This window comes from Cervus elaphus, chromosome 20 (assembly GCF_910594005.1).
Source record: "Cervus elaphus chromosome 20, mCerEla1.1, whole genome shotgun sequence".
Classification (NCBI taxonomy): domain Eukaryota; kingdom Metazoa; phylum Chordata; class Mammalia; order Artiodactyla; family Cervidae; genus Cervus; species Cervus elaphus.
Window position 1 is genome coordinate 43,324,378 of NC_057834.1, and position 13,137 is coordinate 43,337,514.

Consider the following 13,137-nt stretch of genomic DNA (forward strand, 5'->3'; position numbering starts at 1 on the left):
TTGAACAACCCAGGTTTGAACTGCACAGGTCCACTTACATGCAGATATTTTTCAATAAATACTACAGCACAGCCTGTAGTTGCTTTAATCCTCAGATGCAGAGGAACCACGGGTATGGCTGCTAAGTTACAGGTGGATTAACCCTTGTATTTTTCAAGTGTCAACTGTATTTCCAAGGGTTTTTTTTTGACCTTTCATTTGATTCAAGGGGCTATCTGTTCCCTTCTTTCCCAAAATCATTCATATCTTGCCTTTATGACTCATCTCTTGACACTATCACTGTTATTAACTTGATCTTAGAAACTTCAGAGGAAAGAAGCAATCAAAAAGGCTCCCCACAGCCAAGGATGCAGGGGAGCCTGGTGACCCCAAAGGTGGTCGGGAGGATGGTGGTGTGAGTGTAAAGATGTTTTTCTAAAGCTTGGGCTTGATTAGTATTGGAAGTGAGGCTTGAGGAAGGAGAGGGAGAGGCTACAGGAAACCCGAGCTTGGCCGAAAGAGGAACCGGGCACATACTTGGTTTTCCCCTTCATCCAATGCATCACAAGTCAGTTTCTTTTTTAGTTTGGTTTTCTGTCGGGTTGACTATCCCTGGTTCTCCTGTGCTAGGCACCTCCAGCCAAATCCAAACCCATACCCTCCGTCCAGGGTTGTATCTCTGAATCGGGAAGGGTGTGAGAGATGAAGGGAAGAAACACCTCATATTAAGAAAGCTGGGCAGCTTGATCTCAATCAGAGGCTGCTAGGCATGAGAAGCCAGTGCCTGGTGGGGTCAGGGAGGATTTTAATTGCACAAATCTTCCTTGGGGCTGGGATAAACTTCACTTCTGTGTGCATGGACAGGTGGCACTGGCTCTCACATCTCTAGAGTCGAGCAGCTGAAATTTCACCCTCAGATTGAAAACTTGGAATGGGACATAATAGAAGCCCCCTCCCCTCCCCCTCTAAACTTAGGAGCCCAAACACATGGTTGGGAGCAGGTTATTCCTCACACTTCAGAGGGTGTGTGTGGGTCAAATGGTCAAACTGAGCCTTCATGACCCTCTCTTCATCCAGGTGAAAGCTTCTTAATATTGCTGTAGGGGGGTCACCTGCTCCTCACACCTGAGGCAGTTTAGGGCTCAGAGACAGACGGGGGGAAGGAAGGACAGGAGGTTGGGAAATAAGGACTGTAGGAGGGTCAGGCAGCAGCAAGAGCAACGAATTCGATTGTGTTTTTGTTTTCTTTTTTGACTGAGGTAAATAAAAAAGCTTTTATCCTGCAACACTTGGAGAGAAGAATCTGTCCACCCCCACGAGTTCCAGACTCTGGCACTGGCCTTCACATCAGGCTCTTCCGGTAGTGACTGTGCTGGGTGGTCTGTCTGAGGTGGGAGTCGGGGGTCTGCAGGTCCATCTGTCTGTACAGGTCCCTCAACTCCCTGACCTCCTGCAGCACCCTCTTCGCCTGGCTCCAATTCGACGATGCCTCTCCCAGCAGCCGCTCCGTCTCCAGCAGCAGCTGCTCTGACTCAGAATCGGGAGGAGACCGAGGGGGGTCCTTGGCCTTTCGCTTCCCGTCTCCCAGTCCCTGAACCTCTGCCAGCAGCTCCTGAGTCTTCTCCAGTTTCCTGGCTACCAGGTCCTGGATCCGGGACAGCTGCCCCGGGTGGGGTGGGATGGGGGTTGGGGGGTCCTCGGCCCGTCGTTGGAGGGTGTGGGCTGGTGCAGCGTCCCGCTGAGACAAGATCTCCTCCAGGGAGGCACAACGGCTTTTTTCTGTGGCGGTCAACTTCTTGGGTGCCTGTGGGGTGTAGGTGGCCCCTTTGTCTGGCTTTTCCCAGAGTCGGGGAAGGCCGCCTGCCCGGTCCGAGGAGGGCTGGACACGATCCGAGTCTGCTCTCCGCCGGCTGCCTGCGAGCTGGGCCACAGACTTATCCAGGTCGACCCGGAAGCTCTCAGCACAGGAGGTTGGCTCCTCAGGGGAAGGGTCTTCCTCCTGGATCAGGTCCAAGGTCAGCATCCCATCCGAGGTAGAGGTTGAAGCCTGGAGGGAGAGGGCGGGAAGGAAGGGGGTAGATTGTCATCCATGGGCATTTCAGGACTGCCTGTCTGAAAGGGAAGAAGCAAGCTGTGGTCATTTCCCTCCTCAACGTGCCTTCCCTGAATGAGAAGCCCCCACTCCTGACAGAGCCCTCTGACTTTGTTTGCGCTTTCTTATTCAGTTGATGGTGATTTAAACTTAATTCTTTCATATTTCTGTGATTTAAAGTAATTTCTCTTGTTTCCCATATTTTCCACTTTCCCACGAGCTTTCTGAACAGTGTCTCTTCCTTCCGTGTTGTGGACTCTCAGCATCAACTGGGTCTGACACACACAGGATGCCTGGCATGGCAGTGTAACTGTTCTTTTCTTCTGTATCCTCTGAGCCACACACCTCAACCCACTCTGCAATTTGGACCTCAGAACCCCTTGCCTTTGAATAAAACTTGTTCTATTTCCAGGATACTGTAATTTTTTACAGGGTAAAATACTGTAATTTTTAAAAAGATAAAAAAATACTTAAAAAAATTATTCAACACCTCACATGTAACACACCTCACATGTAACACACCTCACATGTAACATACATATGTTATCTCAATCATTCCTCACAGCAGCCCTTCACATGGGCACGATTACGGCCCCACTTTACAGCTGGAGGTGGGCAGCTTCAGCAAAGCTGATTCCAACCCAGTTTTGTCTGATTTCAAAGCCCACACTCTTTCTACTATACCTGAGAGCCTCATTCCCTAGAGACTTTGAGCTCATACAAGTGAAAGAAAATCCTTGCTCCTCTAAATGCCTGCAATACGTAATGCTCTTACCTGTCAGGATAGCTAGCCACCAGACAGCATCTTACATTGCCTCATAGTATTCATCTCTTCTATTTCTCACTTTCCTTGTGAGTGTATCTCATTTTCCTCAAAAGATGCTAAATCTATTAAGGCATCCATATGTGCTAAGTCGCTTCAGTCATGTCTTGACTCTTAGCGACCCCATAGACTGTAGCCCTCCAGGCTCCTCTGTCCATGGGATTCTCCAGGCAAGAATACTGGAGTGGGTTGCCATACCCTCCTCCAGGGGATCTTCCAGACCCAGGGATCGAACTGGCATCTCCTGCATTGGCAGGCGGGCTCCTTACCACTAGGACCAACTGGAAGCCCCTACTGAGGGCACATCTTTCAAATTCACAGTAGGATAAATATTTTTGGTTTGGAGGAATCGAGAAAGGGAACAGGGTGAAGGGACTTTCCTAGCTTTTGACCTTGGTACACAAATGCCATACAGTCCCATCTGAGATGAACTGACATGGAGTTAGCCCTTCAGCAATTTTTACTTTCTTATAGCCTTACATACCACAGCCATTAGGTGTCCCCGAGTCGGAGGGCGGCGGGAGTGCTGGATTTTTGCCCTGTCTCTAGTAGGGTGGGCGAGATAGCTGTCCTCCTCAACGGTGACCTGAAGAGATGCGCTGTGAGTCATGGGTGCTATTCAGAGACTCCTTGTCCCAGACCAGCTTCCCCTGAGGCCTGAACATGCCTGGACTGGGAAATAACCCCCAGCTCAGGAACTGCTCCTGAGCAAATCTAAGGGCAAGGAATTTATGGGACATGAAGGGGCTTCTTAGGCTGGCCCATGCATCAGAAAGCAGGGAAACAGGAGCTGGCAGAAAAGACTTAGAGAGAAGCCAAGAGGTGAACAGGGCTTTCAAAAGGGAGATGAAGCAGCAGAGCTGGCGGGGAGCTAGTAAATGGGGCCTGCACCATCCTCTTCTGTCTTTAAGAGTCACCCTGCTCCCCGTGCCTCAGTGTCCACCTCCCCACAATTAGCCCCCCTAACCTCATCCAAGACGCGGTTCTTGGCTCGGGTGATGGCGGAGTTGAGGGCACTGATCCAGGATTCCTTCTCTTCCGGACTCACTGCCAGGAAGATCAGGTTAGGTGCCTGTGAGAAGATTTGCGTTTCAGTCAGGGTTTTTATAGAGCTGGCCTCACCTTGACAGTGTAGAAATGAGAAGTTAAACTTCACTCTCTTAGACCCAGCTCTTGGAAGGAGAGAGATTCTACTTCCGGAGTTACCTGTAACTTAAGGAAATCAGCCTCTACTGCAAGATGCTCTTGCTTGGAGGCTGTTTTAGAAATGACCGAGGAGGAGCTCTGAAGGGAACTGGATATTAATACAGCACTAGAGATAATTAGAAGAGGTTTGGTGAAGGACAGGTACTAAAATAAAGATCTTTAAATGTCTGAAGAGATAGAATGTGACAGGAATGGCTTCCCTGGGTTCCCTCAGACAAGAGAAATTAGATTCAGAATTTCAACCACCTATCATGGAACAGGGAAAAGTGACTGCTTTCCAAGAGGGGTGTGTGTGTGTGTATCTGAGAGCGAGAGACTGAGAGAGAGAGATGATTTTTGTGGCTGGACAGTTTAAAGGCTGGCTTGCCTGGAAGGAAGGAAATGGCCACCATGTTCTCAGATTAAATAATAAAAGCTGGTAGGAGAGCAGTAATTCAGGGCCTCTGAGTCAAACTGCTGACAGAGATCCCAAAGGGGAAGGTGTTCTCCTCTGGCCTCCACACCCCTGACCCGGTCCATGCTCCTGGGCCAAGGTGGCAGGAGGAGCATACCGTGTTCCCGGGCTGTTTGGAGTGGGCAAGAGTGAACTTGCTATGATTCTTCTTGCTCCTGCTCTTGGATTTCCGGAGCTCTTCACACTTCTCATAGTCACTCAGGTCAAACACCTCTTGAATGTTTTTCTCATCTTTTACCTAGGGGAGGATTGGAGATGAGGTGATGAGGATTAAAATTACTTAGTCCCTTCTCCCAAACTGTTAGTTTAGACCCGTCTTGGGAACCAGAAGAAGCCTGAGAAGGGAGGGATGACAGGATAGGAAAAGGCTGTCCTACCCAAGGCTCATAGAGGCCTGACAGTAGGGGGGACCCCAAGTCCTGATTCCTCGCATGGGTTTCCATTTAAACTCCTCATCCCAACTCCCCTCAGCCAAGCTACTCTTTCCAGAACCCCAGTAGGTCTCTTCATTATGATTCCTACTTTGTCCTTCAAAGGACACCGTTATAGGGCTCATACTTTAATCCTACCATTCTGAAGTAAGCAAGACCTGGATGGCCCTTGACTGTCCAGAGAAGGTAAAGGCAGAGCCAACATTAGGGGATGTCTGGAGAGAATGGAGGGCCTCCCCTTTCTTATGTGTATGTTGATGCTTTCTTACCCTCATTTAGCTCCTTCCTTAAATATATTCTATTATGATAAGACTCATCTATCTCCTTCATTTCAGCACCACAGGGACAGCCACCTCTGTGTTAGGTTTGTTCAGATAGGGTGAAAAATACACTTGTAGTTCCTACCTCACCTTATTCCTTCCAAGGTACCATTGACAACCCAATGTAGCTCCTGCAGGCTTGAGACGCCACTAAAGTCACCCACTTCGCTCTAGGCAAAGATACGTTTATACTCTCCCTGGAGGACTACTTGGAAAGAGTGTTCTGCTACCTCTTCCCATGATTCCAGTTTGAGCCCTTATAGTCAGGAAGTTCTTCCTTGTGTCTAAACTGAGCCCTTCCTGCTTGTAGAATCTATCCTGCAACCGGCTCCACCCTTAGCAGCTTTATCCATCATTTGGCTCTTAGCTCTCTTGCTGAATGTCTAATGGAAGACCACAACTCTGTCTATATCCTCTGATCCCACAGGGTGAGCGCCACAAAGCAAATTCCACTAAATTTCTGTCAAGGTCCGTTTTAAAGCCCTCAGGGATTTTCCTCTTCTCCCCTGAGGTGATCCCACGGCTCTGGCCCTCTGAAGTTGTGATCTGTCTTACAAGAGGAGAGAAGACTTTGTCACTGGCCCAGAGGAGGAGTCTGTGATTAGAAAACCCTTTCACCCTCTGCTACTTGCACCTGAGGCTGAAGACCCTGGGGAATGAGCCTGTTCATGTCTTCTTGGGATGAGAGATGACAACCACCAGCACTTGTTAAAACTAAACAGATAGACATAGCGTCATATGTTCCTTGGGTGGTATCTACCCTCCCTGACTGGAATTATTTCACAAAAGAGTCCCCACTTCACAAGTTCTGACATAGGAACTGTGAGCGTGGAGGTGACTTCATCTATCTGCGTGGTTCTCTCTTCCATCCCCCAACCCATCTCTGCTCTTGTATCTGCCCATCCTTCTGACTTGCTGCTAGACCCAGGGGACGCAGGCCCATTCAGGTGAATGGCCGCTCACACACCCACCTTTGTTTGTTTCAACCTGTTGTGGCTCCTCCAGGCCTCTCCCCTATCCTGGCTTTGGGCTAGGGAGCGGCAGGGGCCTTGAAGGATTGTGGGTAGAAATGGACAAGATGCTGGCAAGGGGTGTCCCAGAACAATTCCCAGAAACATGGGCGCATGGATGCAGGGTGGTGCCTCACTCCTCTCCCCCTCCTTCCTCAGAGCTGAGACTATCAGCAGAGGCCAGAAATCTTGGAGAGGAAAGTGCTGGGTGTGTGTATGTAGCCAGGGGAAGAGAGTTACTTGTTTCTGTTTTCCTTAGGGGAGGGGAGGGGAAGGGAAGGGAGGGAAGGGAAGGGAGGTATTCTGGCTTGGACACGACTGATAAGCAGCTCTGGGAAGCATGAGACACTGACAGAGGTCAACCCTGCATACGGCAGGGGTAGGAGATGGGGTAAGACAAGCAGTGAGATGCGTATTCCAGTGCCCAGGGAAGATGGACAGCTCCAGGTCCCTAGTTCCCCACTGTATTTTTTTTTTCCCCATCTCATTCATACAGTCTCATTTATAATTACCACTCGCCAAGGTCAACCCTTCCTTTCCCTGGATTCTTTGTCTTTAGGCAACAGAAAGGAATTTTTCCCATGCTTGCCAAAAAAGATGCACTGAACTCAATTTCCTCTACCATGAGGTCTCCCAAAGGTCTAGTTTCTGTTCCTATACATCAGCCCCATGGTCAAAAGGTGCTCTTTGACTGAGAATGAGGAAAACAGTTATTAACAAATACAGAAGGATTTCTTTGGTCGAGGCATTTGCCTCGAAAGGAAAAGACTGGTGCAAATTCTAGGACAGAGGGTTAGGGATTTCCTTGCATTAACATGTAAATTACAGATATCATAGTACATTTTTAAAAACTCTTAATTCTGTCGGCTCTGGAGCTTTCAGGAAGGGGACAGAATACAGCCTACATCCTTGATCAGTTTCACCTTTAGCCTAGGCCTTTGAAGCATGGAAACTGGCTCCAAAGAAGAGTAATACCAAAAGGCTTGTTCCCTCTTCCTATGCCTTCCTCTGCCCCCATGACTGGTCAGATGTTCCTGACTCACAGGACACCAGACATCCTAGGCTGAGGTCATTCCATTCTTTCCCCTGTCTCAGTACCCCTTCCTCCACAAATAAGGGTCCGTCACACTCTTTCATCCCCAGACTGTTTTTTAGATTGGTACAAATAAGAAAAAAAAAAAAAAAAGTCTTGTTCCTCCTACCCTTTCCCTGATCTCATGTTTTCCCCACTGACGTGTGGGAAGTTCTCCCCGATTGCTCACTAGAGTTTCCTGCCATTATGAAGTTCAGGGAAGACAGGAGATACACTTGGACATTTGCTTTAAAAAAGAAAAAAAAAACTAGAAAGTCAGCAAATTGTGAAAAAAACAAAAACAAAAACTTGGGTAGGATTTGGGGTTGGGTAGAGGTGACCCTTAAAGATAAATTCTCCTGTCAAAGTTTTTTCTCACCTCACTCCAACACCAAGTTCTCAGCTTAGTGTAAACAGCAAGGTTTAAACACCCTTAAGAGGGATCTCTTTGGCCCTGGCATAGCTTAGTTCTTTCTTAGCTGCTTCGGTAGATGTTCTGTTCAAGATGAATACTTTCCCCAGGACTGCGTGTGTGTCTTGTTTCAATACCATAAAAGGATTTATTTACCTAAATATAGTCTAAGCAGAAAGCAGAAGAGGTTAGAACTCAGGGAGGACTTCCCAGTTAGCCCCTGGTGAGGGAACTCACAGTCACAGAGATAGGGACTGGAATGGCTTCTAACCACGGAGGGGCAATTTCAGTTTCTCCACATGCCTATGTGTTATTGAGCCCAAGAATTAGGGATAGGAATCGGGTGGAGAGGGAGGTGGGAGGGGGGATCGGGATGGGGAATACGTGTAACTCTATGGCTGATTCATATCAATGTATGACAAAACCCACTGAAATGTTGTGAAGTAATTAGCCTCCAACTAATAAAATTAAAAAAAAAACAAAAACAAAAAACAGAGAAGAGTTTGGATTCAATATGTGGGCTCAGGTTCTGACCCAACGTGGACTGTTTTCATTTTAACTATAGACCCAAAGACAGAGACATGCAGGGGTTCAGAACTCCACTCTCCCTTCTGATATAATTGGGGTGGGGGCCAGTGCTGGGTAGGAAGGAATGGAGAATGAGTTCCTTGCTTCTTTGTTTTTAAGTGGAGTGGGGGTGGGGAACAGAGAACATGTTAATTAAGAACACTGGCTTCAAGAGAAATAACTGCCACTTACAAATACTCTACCTGAGGTCACGTGAGACAGCCTCTGGATGTATGTGTGTTTTCTGTGATTTGGAGCAGCTGGACTGCTGATATGACTTGCGTATATCTCTGTGAGAGGCAGGAAAGGGGAGGCTAGCTGGGCTGGGGGGGCAGGAAGGAGGGAGGAATAAGCTGAACAGGGTGTTTCGGCAGCAACAGCAAAGAAAAAAGAATCCTACGGTCAGCTCGAGGCCAGGAGAGGGTAGGGGACACTTAAGAGTTTTGGGGACATCTTGGGAGGGAGTTATCATGGTTATCAGAAAGGTATTTTCAAAGGAAAATCTTTAAATAAGATGCAACTTCTAATTCTAACTCGGGTCCTCTCACTGAAGGGCGACCTTTCTCTGCAGATAAGATGGGGGTAGAGACCAGCCGGACCGCTGAACAAAATGAGTGAGGGAAGGGGGAGATGAGAAGTACATATAACACCCCTTCGGAAAGACCAGGTCAGGACTATGAGAACACTGGGTAGTTAGCGGCAAGGGCACCTACCTCCTTTTCAGAGATGTAGAGCTGGTCCCCTTTCAGCACCACGTAGCGGTTTTTCCAAATCTCCCTGAAAATCCCTTTCCCGCAGAATTTCCGGACCCAGCCGACCTTCTCAGGCGGTGCACACTGATGGTTTCCATCCTGAGGCCCCTGCCCCCGCGAGTCGGACGAGAATCGCACGGTTAGGTGGTCGCAGCTTTTTCCTCCTCGCGTTCCTTCCCCCGCGCCCTCCCGAGTCCCCGGTCTCCTCCCCGCGTCCGCCCCGCCGCAGCTGGAGTCGGGGAGCCCCGCGTTCGCTCCCCACTTCTTCAAAGCCTTTCACTCCAAGGAACTCGCGTCCCCACCGCTCCCCTCCCCCCTTCTTCCAAATAAACAACTGGAATCGCCCGTGCCAGGGGTGAGGGCCGGGCCGGAGCCGAGGGGTGGCCATCGGGGCTCCGCCGGGCCCCCCGCCCCCTCCCCCAGCGCCCCTCCACGCCGCGCCGGGCTTTACGGCATTTTATTTCTCATTGTCTTCTCGCCGCTGCAGAGCTTGCTGCCAGCGGCCGCCCGCCGCCCGGGGAAGGCGAGGCCGGGGGTCGGGGCAGAAACTCAGCCAAGTTAACCCCCGGCCCAAGTAAACAAACAAAAGCCCCCGCGGTACCTCGTCGCGGGCCCGGCGCACAGAGGCCGAAGCTAAGGGGACCGGAGACCGGGCCGGGCCGGGCCGGAAGGAGGGGGCTGGCGCGGGGTGTCCCCGGTCCCCAAGCCGGCCGCCCGCGGGTCCGACGGGGCCGGGGTCCTCGGGGCACAAAGTCAGCGGCGGCCACGGGGCGGGCGGACGTACTCACCCTCTTGGTGGAATTGTTCTTCTTCATCATTCCGGGCTGCCGGGCGGGCGCCGAGGGGCGGCCCCGCGTCGGGGGCCGAGGCCGCTGCGAGGGGGCTCCTGCCCACGGGGAGGGTGCGCGGAGGCCCCCGGCGCCGCCGCCGCTCCTCCCTCCCTCTCCCGGACTCTCCCCTTCTTTGTAGCTCCGGTTACACTAAAGGCCGGCCTCCCTCGCGCTCGCACACACACGCACGCCTGCTCCCCGCCCCTCGGCGCCCTCCATCCCGGCGCCCACGCGGCCCGGTCCCCCGAGCGCGCCCCCGCCGCCCGCCAGCCCGGCCCGGCCCGGCGGCTGCCCCGGCCCGGCGCGATGTGGGCGGCCCAGCCCGCGCCCCGCAGCTCCATCCACCCGCCCGCTGACGTTGCGAGTTCAGAATAAAGGGCGAATCGCCGAGCCGGAGAGAGTGCGCTCCCCCCACACCCTCTTTTGTTTCTGACTCACTGAGGGTGAAGAAGACAGACCTACACCCCGCCGGGGAACGGCGTCTGGGGCGGCGGGGGCACCCGGACTCGCACTGACGGCCGGAGCGAGAGGTGGAGCCTGAGAAGACCGCCCGGGCCGACCTGCCGACAGAGCCGGCAGGGGCCAATGGAGCGGGTGATGGAGAGACAGGCAGGTTCATAAAGACCGGCGATAACCTAGATCGAGATCTTCTCCCTCCCAAACCCCAAACAAAAACAAGAACGTGAGCTGGGAGGGCGTGTTACCCAGGACTGGCATCCGGAATTCACATGCCCTAGGTGGTGGAGTAGTGGTCTGGGCAGGTCAACTGTTGGGGAAAAGTTTTATGCTTCGGAGGGTACCGATGTGTAGGGGCTCTCCGCGGAAGAGAACTTCATACACATTTCTTCCAGTTTACAAATCATTAGGCCTTATTTGAGCCTCGGGAGAATAACCCTATGTATGAGGTAGATATTATGATCTCGGTTGCACAGAGAGAAAAGTGAGATACAGAATTTGCAGACACATTGTAAGTGCTGGAAGGAATAGAATTCTTGCCTCCAAAGCCCTGATTTGTTAGACCAAGTGGCTTTAAATATAAGCACCAGGTAAGGCTTAAACATCCTGCTATCTGATGTCTCCCCCTAATGCACTGACATGTAAAAATACTACCCTGTCTACCACAATGCCCAGAGGAGGCCCTGGCTGGAGGAAACTGCTGATCACTCCTAAGCCGACTCTGCCTCGGAGCCCACACACCAACATCTTGGTGACTTCCTTTTTCCCCTCAGTACACATTTAATGGGAAGAGGAGAGAGGAAACCTAGTTTGGGTACTGGTTTCATCACTGATCTGTGGCCTTTGGTCAAGTCACTGAATTTCTTTGGGCCTCAGTTCCTCTGTAGGAACTGCCTGCTAGTTCCACCAACAGGAAAGATAGGGGAATACATGAGATGACCCATGAAAGTCCTTTTAGTATTGCCCTCTAGAGCTAATTACTAAATAATAATGAGCTAACGAACACACTGCCTGGCATATGGCAGGCACACAGAAACTTCCAAATAAATAAAAATCCCTGGCACAGAGGAGCAGAGGAAAGGAAGAATCACTTTTTCAGAGATGTCTCAAGATTAAAAAAAAAAAAAAAAAAGTCGGCCAAATTGAGGAGTGAAGTGGCCTTGGCTTTTTCTGGTATCTGTCAAATGAAGGAAGGGTCTTCTCTTTTTTTTTTCCCCAGATCCTTTCTCCCTAATCCAACAATATTCCTCTTAACCTCTTCTCATTAACCATACTAATTTATTCCTCTATTTTAGACTGATATAGAAATGTATCCTTTCAAAATGCTCTTATATATAGTTTCTTTAAATCTTTAGTGCCACCTTGTGAGGTATAAATATTATTTCCACTTGGAAATGAGGAATAAATATTATTCCCACTTGGAAAATGAGGAAACAGGGCATGGCAAATCAACCGACTTGCCCAAGTTAACACAGCAGGTTACTGGCTAACTAGGTTAGAATCCAGGTTTTCTGACTCAACAAAGCTTAATTAGGCTTTGTACACATACCCAGTCCCCTTCTCTCCATCTCTGTTTTCCACCCTCCCAGGCAAATAGAAGGGGGAAAAGTGGAAGCAATGACAGATTTTATTTTGGGGGGCTCCAAAATCACTGTGGAAAGTTGACTGCAGCCATGAAATTAAAAGACACTTGCTTCTTGGAAGGAAAGCTATGACAAAACCTAGGCAGCATATTAAAAAGCAGAAACATCACTTTGCCAACAAAGGTCTGTATAGTCAAAACTGTGGTTTTTCCAGTAGTCATGTACAGATGTGAGAATTGGACCATAAAAAAGGCTGAGTGCTGAAGAATTGATGCTTTCAAATTGTGGTGCTGGAGAAGATTCTTGAGAGTCCCTTGGATGGCAAGGAGATCAAACCAGTCAATCCTACGGGGAGTCAACCATGAGTATTGGAAGGACCAATGCTGAAGCTCCAATATTTTGGCCATCTGATGCAAAGAGCCAACTCATTGGAAAAGACCCTGATGCTGGGAAAAATTGAGGGCAAGAGGAAAAGGGGGTGATAGAGTATAAGATGGTTAGATAGCATCACCAACTCAATGGACATGAATTTGGGCAAACCCCAGGAGACAGTGAAGGATAGAGGAGCCTGGAGTGCTGCAGTCCATGGGGTTGTAAAGAGTCAGACAGAACTTACTGACTGAACAACAACAACTATTTAAAAGTGATTTAAAAAAGAATGAGAAAACCCAAGGTATCTTCCTAAGCGAGGAAGCAAAATGTCCCAATATAGTGGTGAGAAAACTACCCTGCTTGATGTTTTGAAAGCTTGCTGGCCCAGGGAGATAGGAGTGGTTTGGACTTTTAAATAGGTTCTTGTTTATGGGAAAAAAAAATTAATTCATGACTTGCCTCATCTTCCTTTAGTCAGCAAATACTTGAGTACATCCTGCATGCAAGTTACTAGAGTCCCTGTGCTGTATCGGCAAGGAGCTGGAGCTTTGTGGAACATCAGGCAGGGGGACTGCTAAAATATCCAAACTCTCCAAAGTAATTTTCAGATTCCAGAACAGATGCTTGTGGGCTGGAGAACCTTCCCTGTCTATTTGCTCCTGAAGCTGTTACATAAATTTCTGGCTTTTCTTTCTTCATTAACCTGTACGGCTACACTCCCTCCTGTGATCATCCTGCCCTACCCTCCCTCGCTTGTCTCCTTTCGTCCTGTTACTCA

The 13,137-nt window shown here is 49.7% G+C and overlaps 1 protein-coding gene across 3 annotated transcripts; it reads right to left on the bottom strand.

Annotated features, from left to right (window-relative positions):
* Window positions 1-1,204: 1,204 nt before the first annotated feature.
* Window positions 1,205-10,515, bottom strand: PLEKHO1 (pleckstrin homology domain containing O1). Of its 3 annotated transcripts, none has more exons than XM_043877511.1 (6): window positions 10,387-10,515; window positions 9,080-9,226; window positions 4,652-4,792; window positions 3,862-3,966; window positions 3,379-3,480; window positions 1,205-2,026 (listed from the first exon to the last, which is right to left on the bottom strand). In XM_043877511.1, exons 5-6 carry the CDS (start codon window positions 3,385-3,387, stop codon window positions 1,322-1,324), a joined length of 714 nt encoding a protein of 237 aa, XP_043733446.1. In that variant the 5' UTR covers window positions 3,388-3,480; window positions 3,862-3,966; window positions 4,652-4,792; window positions 9,080-9,226; window positions 10,387-10,515; the 3' UTR covers window positions 1,205-1,321. The 3 variants fall into 3 exon arrangements, with proteins under 3 accessions (XP_043733446.1, XP_043733444.1, XP_043733445.1); XM_043877509.1 differs by lacking the exon at window positions 10,387-10,515 and adding an exon at window positions 9,907-10,040; XM_043877510.1 differs by lacking the exon at window positions 10,387-10,515 and adding an exon at window positions 9,720-9,846.
* Between the last annotated feature and the right edge of the window lie 2,622 nt (window positions 10,516-13,137).

What these genes read in the sequence shown, in the direction of transcription:
- PLEKHO1 (XM_043877509.1), bottom strand. Translation starts at nt 9,936, where the DNA reads ATGATGAAGAAGAACAATTCCACCAAGAGG. An exon ending in AGAACCGCGTCTTGGATGAG is followed by an intron (nt 3,481 to 3,861) that starts GTTAGGGGGGCT and finishes GCATCTCTTCAG; the next exon opens with GTCACCGTTGAGGAGGACAG. An exon ending in GGGGACACCTAATGGCTGTG is followed by an intron (nt 2,027 to 3,378) that starts GTATGTAAGGCT and finishes CTCTCCCTCCAG; the next exon opens with GCTTCAACCTCTACCTCGGA.